The sequence below is a fragment of the Chrysochloris asiatica genome, unplaced genomic scaffold (genome assembly GCF_000296735.1).
Source record: "Chrysochloris asiatica unplaced genomic scaffold, ChrAsi1.0 scaffold00041, whole genome shotgun sequence".
Taxonomy (NCBI): Eukaryota; Metazoa; Chordata; class Mammalia; order Afrosoricida; family Chrysochloridae; genus Chrysochloris; species Chrysochloris asiatica.
In genome coordinates this window covers 3,421,837-3,438,171 of record NW_006408559.1, presented here as the reverse complement: position 1 = coordinate 3,438,171, position 16,335 = coordinate 3,421,837, and the positions used below count along the sequence as shown (strand labels likewise).

The window sequence follows — 16,335 nt, the reverse complement described above, 5'->3', positions numbered from 1 at the left end:
TTCTGCATCATTCAATAATTTGCCCAGTGAATCTTTTAATAATGAAAGTCGAAGCTTGACTTTTTTCTTTAGTTCCTCCAGCTTGAGAAATACTGACCGTGTTCTTCCCTTTTAGGGCCTAGAGACTGTTAAATCCCAACTTACCTAGGACTTGCCACAAACCCCCACTGGGTCTGTTAGTTGCTTTCCTATGTTTATCATACTCCTGTGGATTTTCCAGGCCAACTTCTATTTTATCAGCCAAAGATAATGTATTTCAACACACTACAACTAAAAGCATATTCTAATTTGCATAGTGTTGTGGGAAACCAATTTGGGACAGAGGTGTAATACTCCTGGAAATTTTGGGAGTAAAAATATTTTCCCCAAGATCTTTCCCTCTTCAATGTATCAAAGAAAACTGCTTTATACCTTTTCCCCAAGTGAATTTTTCTAGAACTGCTGTGATTACATTGATCAGAAATGGCATATCTGTGAAGTTGGTTTTTCATAACATATTTTTGTTTTCAACAAATGGACCCCAGGTACTTGCCGTTGTTGTTAAGTGCTGCCCAGTCAGTACCAACTCATTGTGGCCATGTATAAAATTCCCAAGGAGTGGCTGGTGAGTTTGATCAACTGATCAGTGCTTTACCTCATGATTGATAATGACTTTACGCTGGACCCACATTTCACCCCCTCCCCCCTACAGGAATGTATGAAGAGGCTTTGCTGTTCTACACTTTGTCCTCCTCCAAGCCCCAAGGATTACCAATTTCTGACATTTTCCTTCTGGAGTGAACACCTCCCATCCCATCATTCTGTTCCATTCTTGCTACTTCTTTCTTCTCTGTTTACCAGGCTTTAGTCCCCCTTTCACTGTGTGTTCCTTGTCCTCTACATCCCATCTTCAAGTAGCAACCACCATACCATCACTGTAGAGTCATGGTGAACTTTAGAAATGACTCTAAGGATGCGCTTCCCTCCTCTGTTCTGATTTCTGATTATTCCAAGACCAGAGAAGGTGATTCTAAGCTTTGATCTCCTTGTGTTCATATCCTTTTGATTCATCCCTAGATAACCCAGGGCTGAGCAAGAAGCTAGCTAACGTCACTGGCGTGGGGGAGAGGGGAGAAGGGAGTGTAGCAGGAGGGAAATGTTAGAGGCTCAGCACCTCTGACTTCAGACATGACCCTCCAACAACCCACCAAGAACCAAAATGCCAAGTATCAGAAAAGTGTTACCAAAATTTAGTTAATTTGGGGGGAATCGTGCACTGAGAAGCTGTCCACACATGTAAAATGTATGTGACATTTTACTCCCGGGTCAGTTGTCTGCAAACCCACAGCCTTTAATCTGTTATGCTTTTGTAATTTGCTTCCTCCTTATAGGATGTCATCCTCCATGTTGATCTGAAACCAATGCCACTACTTTAGAAAGGAAAATGCAGAAGAAAGAGCTGTGATTCCTTGGAATGGACTTTGATGCTGCCCTGGTCTACTCTACCCTTTACCTTTTCATGTTTCAGTTCACACACTTCCTTGGAAGGATGCCTTAGAACCCTTTCCCACTGAGATCCTTGTTCAGAAAGCCCAGAATGCAAAACATGAAGCCCAGTGTACTCACCACTTAAGTTAGAAGCCGGTTTTTAGTGACATAAGGTGGGGTGAGGAGCTGAATATTGTTTAGGATAAGTGTACTTGAAATCACTAACTTTGATTATTGTCTCTAGGTTTCTGATGGAGCTGGGCAATCAAAATTCGTACTAGAAAACCTGCGGTACTATACTGTCCATCCAAATTTGGTACGTGGGCAAGCCTTTCCCCAAGATCTCTAAGAGCAAACTTCAGCATGTTCCACAAGTCCCCATCCTCCTCCTTATTGACAGAAAAGCGAATTTATTGGGACTGCTGTTCTCTGTCTCCAGTCTCCATCCCTCCCCACCCCCCACCCTTAAGTGGCCTGCTGTCCTTTGTGACTGCTTTGCCTTTTTAAGGTTGTGTTTGTTGTGCAGGGTAGGAATCTTGGTGGGTGGGAGGCTGTAGATAAGGCTTGTGTCAAGGCCCCAAAGCACTCCCTGAGGAACGAAATTTGGTCCTTGGTAGTTTTCTGCTCTGCCTCAGAGAGTCATAGTTGTAATCATTGTTGTTGTTGTTGTTGTTAAGTGCTGTTGAGTCAATTCTTACTCATCGCAACCCTGTGTAGGGTTTCCAAGAGGCAGCCTGGTGGGTTTGAACCACCAACCTTGTGGTTAACGGTCCAGAGCTTACCCTACAGTGCCACACAAGGAAAGAAGGCCTGGTTTAGGCCACCTAGAAACCTGACATTTCCGTTTGCTCTACAGTGTTAGGTGCGGTGCTATGTTACACATTTTTCAAAACGAAGTCATCTTGCTTCTTTTATTCTGGAAACCTTTCCATCTGATTAATCCCACCTCTTAGTCTATTTGCAAGAAATGCTCTGAGGGAAAGAGAAAGATAGAGCGCTCAAGAGTTTTTCAGATAAATTTCAGAGCAGATGTACTCTGCCTGTCCTTTGTCCCTACTCCAACAGAAGAAAAAGATTAGCCAACTGATGTATAAATATGCTCTTAACTAAATCCTTTTATTTTTCTGGAACTTCTGTCTGCTCAGGCCAGGTACTATGAACCTGCAAAGCCTACAGCCCTGCAAAAATTCCTGGAACGAAACAAGAAAATCAGGAGTTTCATGTTAAAAGTAACAGAGTATGACCAGGATAAGACCTTACTGATTATGACTAACAACCCACCTCCCTACCCAATCAACTTGCAAGGAAGGGACATCACCCCCAAATACTTTTCCAAGGAGTTACTGACCAAGGTAAAGACACTTGGGGGGAAGTTCCCTGGCACCCTAAGTACAGATCCTGAAGAGTTTAGGAGCTAGCTTGGAGAAGAGAGGCAACTTAACACAGAGAATGGCGTTCACTACTTAGTCCCAGCCACATACTTCACAAAACAGAATCTGGGGAGCCTGGGAAGGAAACAGAGTCTATAAACTGGGGTCGTGACGCTGTATTGCAGGTAGAAAATGGGGTCTTCATTGGAAACAGCTCCTTTTTGGATAAAGAGACTTAGTTTGTAACAGATAAGAGGAAAATGACTTTGTAAATGATAAATCAGGAAACAAGGAATCAGAAACAGAAATGAGTATTGAAATGGAAAAGGAGTAAAGAATGCAAATTGCTCCTGGGTGTCAGGAGAAGAGGAGAGGAACAAAGCAGGGTCTTAGACTAAAGAAACTAAAATTCCAGTCAGTCAACAATTACTGAGCATACACTAAGCTAGGAAGCAAAATATAAAGATTCCTGGATACTTTCTATCTTGAAAGGACAAATGCAAGGTGAGCATTCCAAAACAAAACAAAAGCAAAAATAAATCCATTGCCAGAAACCCTAATGGCACAGTGGCGAAAGCCTTCGCCTACTGACCAAAACGTCAGTGATTCAAACCTACCAGCAGCTTGGCAGGAGAAAGATATGACAGTCAGCTCTGTTATGATTTATAGTCTGGGAAATCATATGGCAGTTCTATTTGACTTACAGGGTCACTATGAGTCCAGCATTACCCTGCTCAGAGTAAGAAGGCATACTCATATATATATAATAGGAGAGACATATGTAGTAAAAATGATATATGAACATAATTACAATACTGGGATATATGGATAATAAAAGAATATCTGAGATACAGAAGATAAGAGCAGTGTTTCTGTTGATAGAAAATGGTAATCAGAGGAGGTAACACTTGATAAAGAATAGGATAATATTCTAATTAGAGGGAAGCACAATGTCATGAAGACATGAGAAAGTGGGGTGCATTCAGGAAGATGTAAGAGTGAATGGCAGGAGGTAAAAGGATGTTACTTTGAAGCACAATGTCATGAAGACATGAGAAAGTGGGGTGCATTCAGGAAGATGTAAGAGTGAATGGCAGGAGGTAAAAGGATGTTATCAAGTTGCATTTTAGAAAGAGCATTTTGAAGGTTGGGTGAAAGATACAGTGGTAGTGACTGCATGCCATCAAGTTGGTTCCAAATCACAGTAGCCCTGCATAGGGTTTTGGAGGCTGTAAATCTTTACAGGAACAGAAGCACCCTCTGTCTCCCATGGAGAGTCAAACTGCTGACCTTGGGATAAGCAGCTGAGCATGTAACCTACTCAATTGTCAGGGCTTGTTAAAATTATTTTTTAAAAGGCAAATATCAGAAAGATTAGTTATGATGTCAATATAATAGATGAGGTGTTCTTGTTAAGTGCCATGGAGTCGGTTCTGACCCATAGTGACCCTGTATAGGGTTTCCGAGGAGCAACTGGTGAGCTTGAACCACTGACCTTGCAGTTCAAACGGCTTTGCAGTCTGGTGCATTAACCCACAGCGCCACACCAGGACCCTGATAGAAGAGGTGAGAGATACTAAATCAAGTTGCAGAGGAAATGAAATGTTATTTAAGAGATATTTAGACATCAGGACCTCCAACAGATCTTGACAGTCTTGTGAGAGGGCTTAATCTAACAAAAAGAAATTAAATGAGATAAGTGAAAGTGCAAATAGAAATAATCTAATTAGTACAGAAATTTGATGGTGTGAATAGGATTACATAAACTGGACCCTTGTAACAACACGTGCTGGATTTGGAATACATTTTTCCTTAGTTGCTAGATAGAGAGGACTAAGCAATTCCTCTCCATATTGAACTTAAAATACTAATATTCGATGGTACATGCTGACAGTACAAAACCAAAACACTGCCGCCCTAGAATTGTTTCTGACCCCTGGCAGCCCTCTAGGGCTCCCCAGGGTGTCATCTGTATAGAAGCATATTGCCACATCTTTCTCCTGGCGAAACAGCTTGTTTGTTGCAGGCACCGAACTTGACTTAGCAGATGAACACTTAAGCACTGTGTCGTCCGGGCTACTTATGCCGAAAATGTTTTTGTTAATTTGATAAATGCCCTGGAGTTGGTTCCTTTACAGGGAGCAGCTGGTGGGTTTGAACCACTGATCTTTCAGTTAGCAGTCCAGTGTTTACCCTGGACTGTTACCACACCAGGACTCCATGCTTAATTAATTAATTAAGTGCCCACTGTCTTTTGGGTCTCAAATTTGAGCCCTTTGAAAGTAAGCTTTTAGGATAGATACTGTCATTATTGTTATGATGTTGCTAGGTGGCATTGAGTCAGTTTCAACTCATAGTGACCCTAAGCATAACAGAACAAAACCTTGCCCTGTGCTGCCCTCAAAATCATTGTTAATCTTGAGCCCATTGTTGCTACCACTATGCCAATCCATCTCACTGGGGGTCTTCCTCTTTTTGCCCCCCCCCCCGACTCTCCACTTTACCAAGCATGATGTCCTTCTCTAAGGACTGATCCCTCCTGATAGTATGTGTGAAGTATGAGAGACAGTCTGGCCACCCTGGCTTCTAAGGAGCATTCTGGCTGTACTTCTTCCAATACAGATTTGTTTGTTCTTTTGGCAATCCATGGCACTTTTAATATTCTTCTCCAGCACCATAATTGAAATACATCAATTCTTCTCTGGTCTTTATTCATTGTCTAGTTTCACATGCGTACGAATTAACTTAAAATGCCATCAAAGTGACTAACTTGCTTTTTAGCACTCAAAAGAGGATTTTGGCAACAGATTTGCCCAATGCAATAAGTTCTTTGATTTCTTGACTGCTGTTTCCATAGGCATTCATTATGGATCCAAGTTCAATGCATTCCTTGGCAAGTTCAATTTTTTCTCCATTTATCATGATGTTGCTTACTGGTCAGGTTGTGAGGATTTTGTTTTCTGTACACTGAATTGTAATCCATACTGAAGGCTTGTAGTTTCTGATCTTCATCAGTAAGTGCTTCAAGTCATCTTTTCTTTCAGTAAGCAAAGTTGAGTCATCTGTATTATCACAGGTTGTTCATGAACCTTCCTCCAATTCTGATGCTGAGTCCAGCTTCTCAGATTATTTGCTCAGTATACAGATTGAGTAAGTGCCGCGAAAGAATACAACCCTGGTGCACACCTTTTCTGATGTGAAACCATGCTGTTCGAACAACTTGGTCTATATATAGTTTCTTCATGAAGAACAAGCTTATCTGTGTTGAAAGAAGTATAGCCAGAATGCTGCTTAGAAGTCAGGATGGCAAAACTTAATTTCTTATACTTCAGAAATGTTATCGGGGGGACCAGACCCTGGGAAGGACATCATGCTTGGTAAAGTGGAGGGTCAGTGAAGAAGAGGAGGGTCCCCAATGAGATGGATTGGCACACCTACAGCAGCAATGAGCTCAAATGTAACAATTGTGAGGCTGGCACAGAACCAGGCAGTGCTTTGTTCAGTTGTGCATAGGGTCATTATGAGTCAGAACTGACTCCATGGCACCTAACAACAACAACATGAACATGATGAGTCTTCTGGAATTCCTATTCTTCTCAATGTTACTATAATTTGGTGTGATCAATGTCTTTGCATAGCCAATAAAACATAAGTCAACATTTTTTTTTTTTTTTTAGTATTCTCTACTTTTAGCCAAGTATGAAGGTGAGTCAAAAATTATCCACATCCAGTTATATTAAAGCACTTGTCCACATGCATGGCTGTTGACAACACTGAGTGTGCACGTGAAATAATTCTGTTGAATCGACGAGTGATGTGACAGTGGATTAGGTGGCAAATCATTTGTAAATCACGAGTCTTAAGTTTGGAAAAGTTTGTGGTAGGTGGCTACTGAAGCACCTCATGGAAGACCATAAACAGAAGTGTCTGGACATCTACAAACAAAAGTTGGACTAATACTTGGAGGAAGGTAAAGGTTTCTTTAAAACGTTTCTTTTTTTCTTAATATACTGGTGATGAGACATGCATTCATCACTATGCACCTGAGATTAAACTGCAGTGTATAGAAGGAAACATCCTTAATCCCCAACCAAGAAAAATCACAAAAGTCAACCATCAGCTGAAATATTGATGCTGACAGTTTTCTGGGATTCTCAAGGGCCAGTATTGGAACACTGTCAGGAAAAAGTCTCCACAGTCAACAGTACTCATTACAGTGAGATGCTCACTGAAGAAGTGAAGCCTAAACTTCAAATTAAATGCAGTGGACTGCTATCCAAGGGGGTTGTGATCTTGCAAGACAATGCATACCAGTCCACCTCTGCCCACACTGTTGGCACTCTGCAAAAACGTCATTTTGATGTGCTAAAGCATCTTTCCTAAAGTCCTGATCTTGCTCCATTGGACCTGTTTTGGTCCCCAGAAAATAGACCTTCGAAGATGAAGAATCATCTCTGATGAAAAAGTGAAGAAAGTGGTGCACTTGTGGCTCACAGCTCAGCCTAAAACATTTTAAAATTAGGGAATACTAAAGCTCATTGACAGATAGACAAAGTGTATTTAAAAGCAAGGAGATTATATTGGAAAATGATGTATTTGTCTTTTCTAAAATTGATTAAAATAAATTCTACAGCCAGAGTGCAGATAATTTTTGACTCACCCTCGTACATCTGATGTTAGCAATGATATCGCTTATTCCATGTCCTTTTCTGAATCTGGCTTCAATTTCTGGTAGTTCCCAGTCAATGTACTGCTTCAACTCTTTTTGTATTATCTTCAGTGAAAATGACTGCATGTGATATTGATGATGGTTGTTGTTGTTAGGAGCTGTACAGTTGGTTCTGACTCAGCAACTTTATACAAAACAGAACTAAACACTGCGTGGTCCTCTTCCATCCTCACATTTGTTGTTATGCTTGAGCCCGTTGTTGCTGCCACTGTGCCAATCCATCTCATTGGTGGGCTCCTTTTTTCAGTGATCTGCCACTTTGCCTAGCATGATGTCCTTCTCCAGCAAATGGTCCCTCCTGACAATATGTCTGAAGTATGTGAGAAGAAGTCTCACAATCCTGGCTTATAAGGAGCATTCTTCCAACACTGATTTGTTTGTTCATCTGACAGTCTATGGTACTGTTAATATTCTTCTCCAACACCATAACTCAAATACGTCAATTCTTCTACAGTCTTTATTTACTGCCCAACTTTCACATGCATATGGAACTATTGAAAATAACAAGGCTTGGGTCAGGTGCACCTTAGTCCTCAAACTGACATCTTTGCTCTTCAACACTTTTACGAGGTCTGGTGTAGCAGATTTGCCTAATGCAATACATCGTTTGATTTCTTGACTGCTGTTTCCATGAGTGTTGAGAGTGGATCTAAGTAAAATGAAGTCTTTGACAACTTCAATCTTTTCTCCTTTTATCATGAGGTTATTTATTAGTGCAGTGGTGAGGATTTGTGTTTTCTTTACATTGAGGTGCAACACATACCAAAAGCTGTGGTCTTTGGTCTTCAGAAGCAAGTTCTCTTTGCTTTCAGCAAGCAAGGTTGTATTATGGGCATATATCAGGTTGTTAATGAGTCTTCCTTCACTCCTTATGTCACTTTCTTCTCCATATAATCCAGCTTCTCAGATTATTTACGCAGCATACAGATAGAATAAGTGTGGTGAAAGAATACATCCGTGATGCACACCTTTCCTGATTTTAAACTATTCAGTGTTCCCTTGTTATGTGTGTTCTCTTGGTCAATGTACAGGTTCCTCACGAGCACAATGAAGTGTTCTGGAATACTCATTTTCCCCAGTGTTGTCATAGTTTGTCATGATCCACACAATTGAAAGCCTTTGCACAGTTACTAAAGCACAGGTAAACATCTTTCTAGTATTCTCCGCTTTCAGCCAAGATGCATCTAACATCAATAATGATATCTCTCATCCACATTGTCATTTGTATCTGGCTTGAACCTCTGGCAGTTCCCTGTCAATGTACTGTTGCAGCCATTTTTGAATTATCTTCAGCAAAATTTTACTTGCACATGATATTAGTGGTATTGGTCCATGGTTTCTGCATACTTTTGGGTCACCTCTCTTTGGAATGGGCACAAATATGGATCTCTTCTAATCAGTTGACCAGGTAGCTGTCTTCCAAATTTCTTGGCATAGATGAGTGAGAGCCTCCAGTGCCACGTCAGTTTGTTGAAAGATTTCAATTTCTATTTCATCAACTCTCAGAGCGTTGTTCTTTGCCAATGCCTTCAGTGCACGTTGGACTTCATCCTTCAGTACCATTGGATATGATCATATGCTATCTCTTGAAATGAATGAACACTGTCCACTTCTTTTTGGTAGTGACTGTGTATTCCTTCCATATTCTTTTGATGCTTTCTGCATCATTCAATATTTTGCCCACAGAAAAGCTGAGGCTTGAATTTTTTTTTTCAGTTCTTTTCAGCTGAGAAATTCTGAGCATATTCTTCCCTTTGGGTTTTCTAATTCCAGGTATTTGCATATTTCATTAAAATACTTTGTCTTCTTGAGCTGCGCTCTGAAATTTTCTGTTTAGTTTTTTTACTTTCTCACTTCTCCCATTTGTTTTAGCATCTCTATGCAGGAGAGGAAGTTTCAGTCTTTTCTGACCTTCATTTTGATCTTTTCCTTCTTTTTTGTCTTCTTAATGATCTTTGTTTTATTCCTGTATGGTATTTTTGTTGTCATCCCACAACTCTCCTGGTCTTCAGTCATTAGGGTCTAATGTTTCAAACGTGTTCTTGAGATGATCTTTAAATTTAGGTGGGATATGTTCAAGGTCAAATTTTGGCCCTCTTCAGTTCTTGTTTTAATTTTTGGGGGGTTTCAGCCTGAACTTGCATATGATCAATTGATGGTCAATTTCACAGTCTCCCCTGGCCTTGTTTTGGCTGATGCTATGGAGCTTTCCCATCATTTGGACTCCCACAGATAGAGTCCAATTGATTTCTGTGTATTCCATCTGGTGTTTAAAAAAGTATTTGCAATGAAGAAATCATTGATTTTGCAAAATTCTATCAGGTGATCTCAGCATTGTTTCGATCCCCAAGGCCATATTTTCCAACTACTGATCCTTCCTCTTTGTTTCCAACCTTTGCGTTGAAGGAAAGGAAGTAGCTGCTAATCACCAGTAATTATCAATACATCTTGATTGCATGTTTAATCAGTTTCAAACTAAAGAAGTTGGTAGAATTCTTCAATTAGTCTTCAAACACATCAAATCTGTTCTTGAGCGCCTCTCTAAATTCAGGTGGCAGAAAACACAAGATCATATTTTGAGTGTCATGGACTTGCTTTAATTTTCTTTCAACTTCACCTGAATTTACATTTTCTGTTCCACAGTAAGCCCTGGCCTTGTTTTGACTGATGGTATTGAGCTTCTCCATTGTCTTGCCCCACAGATGTAGTCAATTTGATTCCTGTGCATTCCATTTGACAAGGTCCACATGTATAGTTGCCGTCTATGTTGTTGGAAAAAGGTATTTGCCATGAATCAATGGTTGGTCTTGCAAAATTCTATTATGTGGATCTCCAGCATCTTTTCTATCACCCAGTCTCTATTTTCCAACTATTTAACATTCCTCTTTTTTGGAGTCTTGGGTGCAGTGCTGTTGGATAAGTATTGGACTGCTAACTGCAAGGTTAGTGGTTTAAACTCACCAACCACTTCTCTGAAACCTCAGATAGGGTCTTTAAGAGTCAGAACCCACTCAATGATGCTTGAGAACAATAACATCATCATTTCTCTTTGTGTCCAACTTTTGTATTCCAATCACCAGTAATTATCAATGCATCTTGATTGCATGTCAATCCATTTCAGACTGAAGAAATTCTTTTGTTTCTTCATCACTGGCTTTGGTGGTTGGTGTGTAAATGTGAATAATAGTTATATTAACTGGTCTTCCTTATAGGTGTATATATAATATTCTATTATAGACAGTATTGTATTTCAAGATAGATCTAGAAATGTTCTTTCAAGATTTCATGAGAATGAATGTGACTCTTCAATTTGTCATTTCCACCATAATAAAACATGATTGTTTCAAAATGATCAATACAGTCCATTTCAGCTCACTAGTGCCTAGAATATCAGTCTTATTTTTGATGACTTCCAATTTTCCTAAATTCATACTTCATACATTCCATGTACCAGTTATTAATGGATGTTTTCAGCTATTGGTTCTCATTTTGAGTTATGCCCTATCAGCAAATGAAGGTCCCAAAAGCTTTACTCCATCCACTTTGTTAAGTAAGGTCACTTCTACTTTGAAGAGGCAACTCTGCCCTACTTGTATTTTGAGTGCCTTCCAACCTGAGTGAGTCTTCCTCTGGCACTATAACAAACAACGTTCTACAGCTCTTCATAAAAATTTCAGTGGTTACTTTTCCCAAAGTGATCCCCATCTCCTACTTCCTAGTCAGTCTTAGTCTGGAAGCTGTTAAAATCTGTTCACCTGGATGACTCTGTTGGTGTTAAAATACCGGCAGCATAGTTTTCAGCATCAAAGCAACACACAAGTCACCACAGTATGACAAACTGACAGATTAGTGGTGGTCTGTGACCTTAAGTAACAATGAAATTATTACTTCATAAAACATCCTACTCCATTGCCTTTTACTGCAGCACCCCATGGGTCTGGTTTCCAATTGATCAAAGTCGGTGTTTCAGATCCGCTCACTTATTGAATCTTTCTAAAAGAATGGGTACACATTCCTCTACCATTCACTTCAAAGAGTCAGTGGGCAAGCTCAGTCCACTAACTAAACACTGTGCTAATCCTCTAGTAATGACTCTGCCCAGAGTACTGCCCCCTCTTGTTGTGATTTGAGTTCCCATTTACCTACTTGACAAGTCAGGTTTTGCTGCATCATTTTAGAAGAGTTTAAGTCAGCCTTTATGTTTCAAGAAATTCTGTTTCCTCCCTCACTTTTCCCGTTACAGGAGAGTAGACAGCAGTACAAATCCACTGAAAACTTCTACCTGCCCCTGATGCCTCAGAAAAAAAAACCCAGATTGCTTTTGAAACCAGTCTTCCCTATGACCCTGTTCGATGATCCTGCATCCAAGCGAGAACAATGGTTTAGGTGAGGCTCTGACTTTTCTTGTACGCATTTTCGTTCCTACTTTTCCCCATTCAAACTGCTCTTATCAATATAATTTGACAAACACATTTTGATTGTCAGGAGAAAGATGCGGCTGTCTGCCCCTTTCAAGATTTAGTCTTGGAAACCCTATATAAGGTCTCTATTAAGTCAGAATTGACTCTAAGGCATTGGTTTGGCTTCTGCTGTTTCTTGATTGTATGTTAGTCACATAACTTCGTAACAATAAGACACAGCGTTCTTACATGACCCCCGTCTCATTTACACTCTAATGAAGCAGAAACAGTAATGCAAAGTGGAGAACTTCTAGAACTATGACTTATGTGTTATAAGAACAAAGACAAAGATTTTATTTGAAACTGGATAATGAAAACAGCCTCCATCTAATTTGAAGAGGACAGAGGAGATTCTGAAGATTTTTTAGTGTAAGGTTCTAGAAGTATCCCTTCTCACTGACCAATACCCCCACTTTGTACCAATCCACACCCTGTAGACATGGTCCCTTCTTCTCTGCCAGAATCTGAGAATGTAGCTTACTTTCAAGTGGCTGGTTCCATTAATCCCTTGTCCTAGGTTCTACTAAGTGACCTTTCTTTGTTAAGGTTTTCCACTGACAATGATTTCAAGATTGAAGGGAAGTATTCAAAAGTTTATGCTTTGAGAATACAGAAAAAAATGTACCCTCAACTCACCTTTTCCCCAACCTGTAAAAAAGGTAAGAAGAGAGATGGTAAGTCCTTACTTTCAAAGCACTGATGTATTGGATGAGATATGGGCTGGATATACCTATGGGCAAATCTATATTTCTCATGTTGTTTCTAGAGCGGATTTTTCCTTGTAGCATAGCCGGTAGGAGTTAATAGAGACTCACATGTCACTAGGCTTTGGACCCCGCTGACAGTCATACATTCCATGCAGGCTCTAGCATAGTATTTCCAAACAATACCACCTGCCACTTGGATATTTTGGCATATCAGTATGCTATTATCCCTTTTACTTAGTATTTTTCTTTGAAAAGATTTTTTCTTGTTCTTGTCCTCATCAGTACACTATCTTTGACAACACGGTTTGATGTATGAATTACATATTTTCTGAAACACATAAAATCAAATTCATAATAATGAAAAATTTTAAAAAATGTTTATTTAGGTCCAGTGGTATGCATATCATACTTTGAGGTAAACTGGTCTCTAGGGACCCAAGGATAAGTATGTGAGTCTCAGAGGTCCTTAAGCCTCGTAGGGTTTGGGGGTGGAGGGAATGAGGCAGAAGCGGTTTGGAATCAGGTGAATGAATGAAGAGGGTACAATGAGAAGGCTTCTCCCATAAACACTCATTTCACAACATCGATGAGGGTGCCTACTAGTGTTGAGCACTCACTTACCAAGCACCAGTAATAGCTCTTTCAATATGTGAACTGGATAGGTGAACCAGATCCAAGAAACATGTGTAGTATATAGATACAAGTTTGGATTTTATCCACTAGGCAACTGAGACCTATCAGAGAGCACTGAATATACATTTGTGTATGCTAAGTATAATTCATGGGTTCCCAGACTTGCTCAACTATGGCTTTAAGATAAAGTCTATTTTTCCTACTGGGTTTCTCTCCTCAGTTTTGAAAGACTCCTGGTATGGTACTGTAGGGTAAGCACTGGACTGCTAACCATAAGGTCGCCAGTTCAAACGCACTAGCCACTCCTTGGAAACCCTATATGGGGAAACTATGAATCGAAACCAACTTGTTGGTACTTAACAACAACAAGGTACATTTATTTACCTGGTCTATGGTGATCATGGTGATTTATTATTACCTAACACCTTTGGGAGAAAGATGAGACTTTCTGCTTTCGTAAAGATATACAGCCTCGGAAACCCTATACAGGGTCGCTATGAGTCGGTTCCAACTCCACAGCACATAACCACCACCACCATCAACACCTTTGACAATCATTTTTAGCCCAACAGTCTGAAAGGCTGAGGTTATACAGCACCATTCCTTCATTGGTTTCTTCAGGTCCCTTCACTCTTGACAGCCCACATGGTCAGTCCCTTTCATAACAGCCCAAGCTGAGCTTTGGTGGCAAACAAAACTTCATGGTTATGGTGAGAAGCTAAAGATAGTAGAGAGCATCATCTTGCTTTAAAAGGTGCTACTCAAAGGGATTCAACCTCAAAGCCAGCCTCAGCTCCTCCACACTTTTCAGCAGGTCTCCAGCCCTTTGGAAAAACCTCAGGATATACCTACTTGTCTTTGTCTAGGTTCCTATTGCCCTTGGCCCAAGAAAAGGAAAAGATTTTCCTTCCTTCCCCCAAACCTGTTTCTTTTCGGCCTCAGTATAAATGGCTACGAGACCATCTATGAGAGACCTTCAAATAAATTCATGGAAAAGTTCCAGGATTTTTTAGTCCATTTTCCCAGGGACATTTTGAAGTCCCCTTATATTTCATTCAAGGGAAATTCCACCTGGGAAGTATGGTTTAAACCTTATAAGCCAGATAAGGTAAAGATAATAGAGTCCATTTGTGCAGTCCAAGTTCCATTGTAATGCACCATATGCAAGGATATCAAAGCTGCAGCCTAAATCCATATTTAGGGGAAGAATTCCTTTAAATTTTCAAGGGTAAAATCCTTCCACCCAATTTGCATTCTAAACAGAATGCTTAATAACTTCATCAACAGCATCTATTAGATTAAGGTGACTTCAGATTTTCCCTAGAAAGAAATGAGTGGATTCTTGTTTTACTTATGTACCCAAAGGCCTATCACTGTGGTTTTCCTAAATAAGGACATTCTGCTGTGAAGTTGAAGCAATGTCTCTACTTGTGACAAATAATGTCCCAATAATATTCCATGCTTACCAGGCATCCAAACGAGGCCAGAAAGAATGGTTTGGGTGGAGGCCAGGAAGGGGGCTGTCCAGAAGACAGATGATGAGGACTTGAGATAAAGTGTTAGCAGGGGAGATAAAGGAATAGATTCAACCAGGTCTAACCAGAAACCACACCAGCTTCTGTTGAGTTGATTCTGATGCTCTGTGTGCCTGAGTAGAACTGTGCTCCATAGAGCTTCAATAGCTGTGGTTTGGGGGATATAGATCACCAGGACTTTAGTCCAAGACGCCTCTGGGTGGACTCAAACCTCAACCTTTGGCTTCGCTGTTGACAGCTTTAGTGTTTGCACCACCCTATTTATAAAGAATAATGTATCTGAAATGTCAGGAGGGATTGGTGGAAGATCCCACAATGGAAGCCTGAGAGAACAATGGTTGAAGAAGACGGTGAATATCCTACCAGACTGCGAACCTTAAGGTCAGCAGTTCGAAGCTACCAGCAGCTCCGTGGGAGAAAGATGAGGCTTTCTGCTCCCGTAAAGATTTACAGCCTCGGAAACCCTGCACAGGGTCGCTATGAGTAGGTTCCGACTCCACGACACATAACCACCAACACCACCACTGAAGCCAAAGGTAGAAAGTGCCCTAGTTACACTCTGACAAAAGAACTGACAAGTAACATACATTTTAGGAGAGTCCTGATGTAGTGCTGTAGGATAGGCACTGGACTACTAGTGTGGTGCTGTAGGATAAGCACTGGTGGGTTTGAACCGCCAGCCACACCTCAGAAACTCTATACAAGGTTGCTCTGAATCTACAAGTGCGTGCAAGTTAGCCTAATAAGAGTTACACAAGAGTCAGTGTGGTTCTAGACGGAAGTCACAAGAAGGCTCTAAACTTTGTTCAGATGCGTGTTTTAAACTGCTCTTTAATGAAGGAAAGCAATCCAGAATGACAACGAAAGTTGGGAAGGTAGTCTCAAATCTCTATTGGTAAGAGGTCAGTCTCGCCCAGTGCATCTGTCAGCACTCTGTGGTTCCACATTCACCTCTAGATGCTCTGTGCTTTGTTGCAGCTCCCCCGAAGTCAGGGAATGCAGTGCCCACTTCCAACGCCATCTGGGAACCGCTCACTCTGTCATCGCTACTGGAAGAGAAGCCCACCAGAACTGTGCCCGGAGAAAGCACCTTCCGCAACGGAAGGGCCCAGCAGTGGATCATCAAAAATGCCACCGTCATTAAGTGAACATAAACTCGCCAGGCCTCCCGCCTCCTCTGCAGAGGCTGAGGGGCCTGCAGGCGTCGCCATCTAGGGCGTCCAACCAAATAAAGTCGCTTTCCCGCTTGCTCCGGACATGGGCTGCCGGGTCGCGGGCCATGTGGCCCGGCGAGCCTCTCGCTCGGATCAGTAGACACCCAGGCCCCGCCCACGCCCGGCTGGGGGCGGAGGAGAAGGCGTGGCTGCGGCACGCTGCTGGGGGGTGGGCTTTCCCTATGAGTGACGGGCTGGCCGCCCAACGGGCGGGAGCCTT

At 41.2% G+C, this 16,335-nt stretch overlaps 1 protein-coding gene across 1 annotated transcript in view; it reads left to right on the top strand.

Annotated features, from left to right (window-relative positions):
* Positions 1–16,049, top strand: part of TSGA13 (testis specific, 13) — an 18,814-nt gene extending 2,765 nt beyond the window's left edge. The window contains exons 3-7 of the mRNA XM_006861222.1: positions 1,712–1,783; positions 2,613–2,819; positions 11,813–11,952; positions 12,573–12,700; positions 15,880–16,049. Coding sequence (XP_006861284.1) covers positions 1,712–1,783; positions 2,613–2,819; positions 11,813–11,952; positions 12,573–12,700; positions 15,880–16,049 — 717 coding nt within the window. The remainder of the gene's footprint in view (positions 1–1,711; positions 1,784–2,612; positions 2,820–11,812; positions 11,953–12,572; positions 12,701–15,879) is intronic.
* The last annotated feature ends 286 nt before the right edge of the window (positions 16,050–16,335 follow it).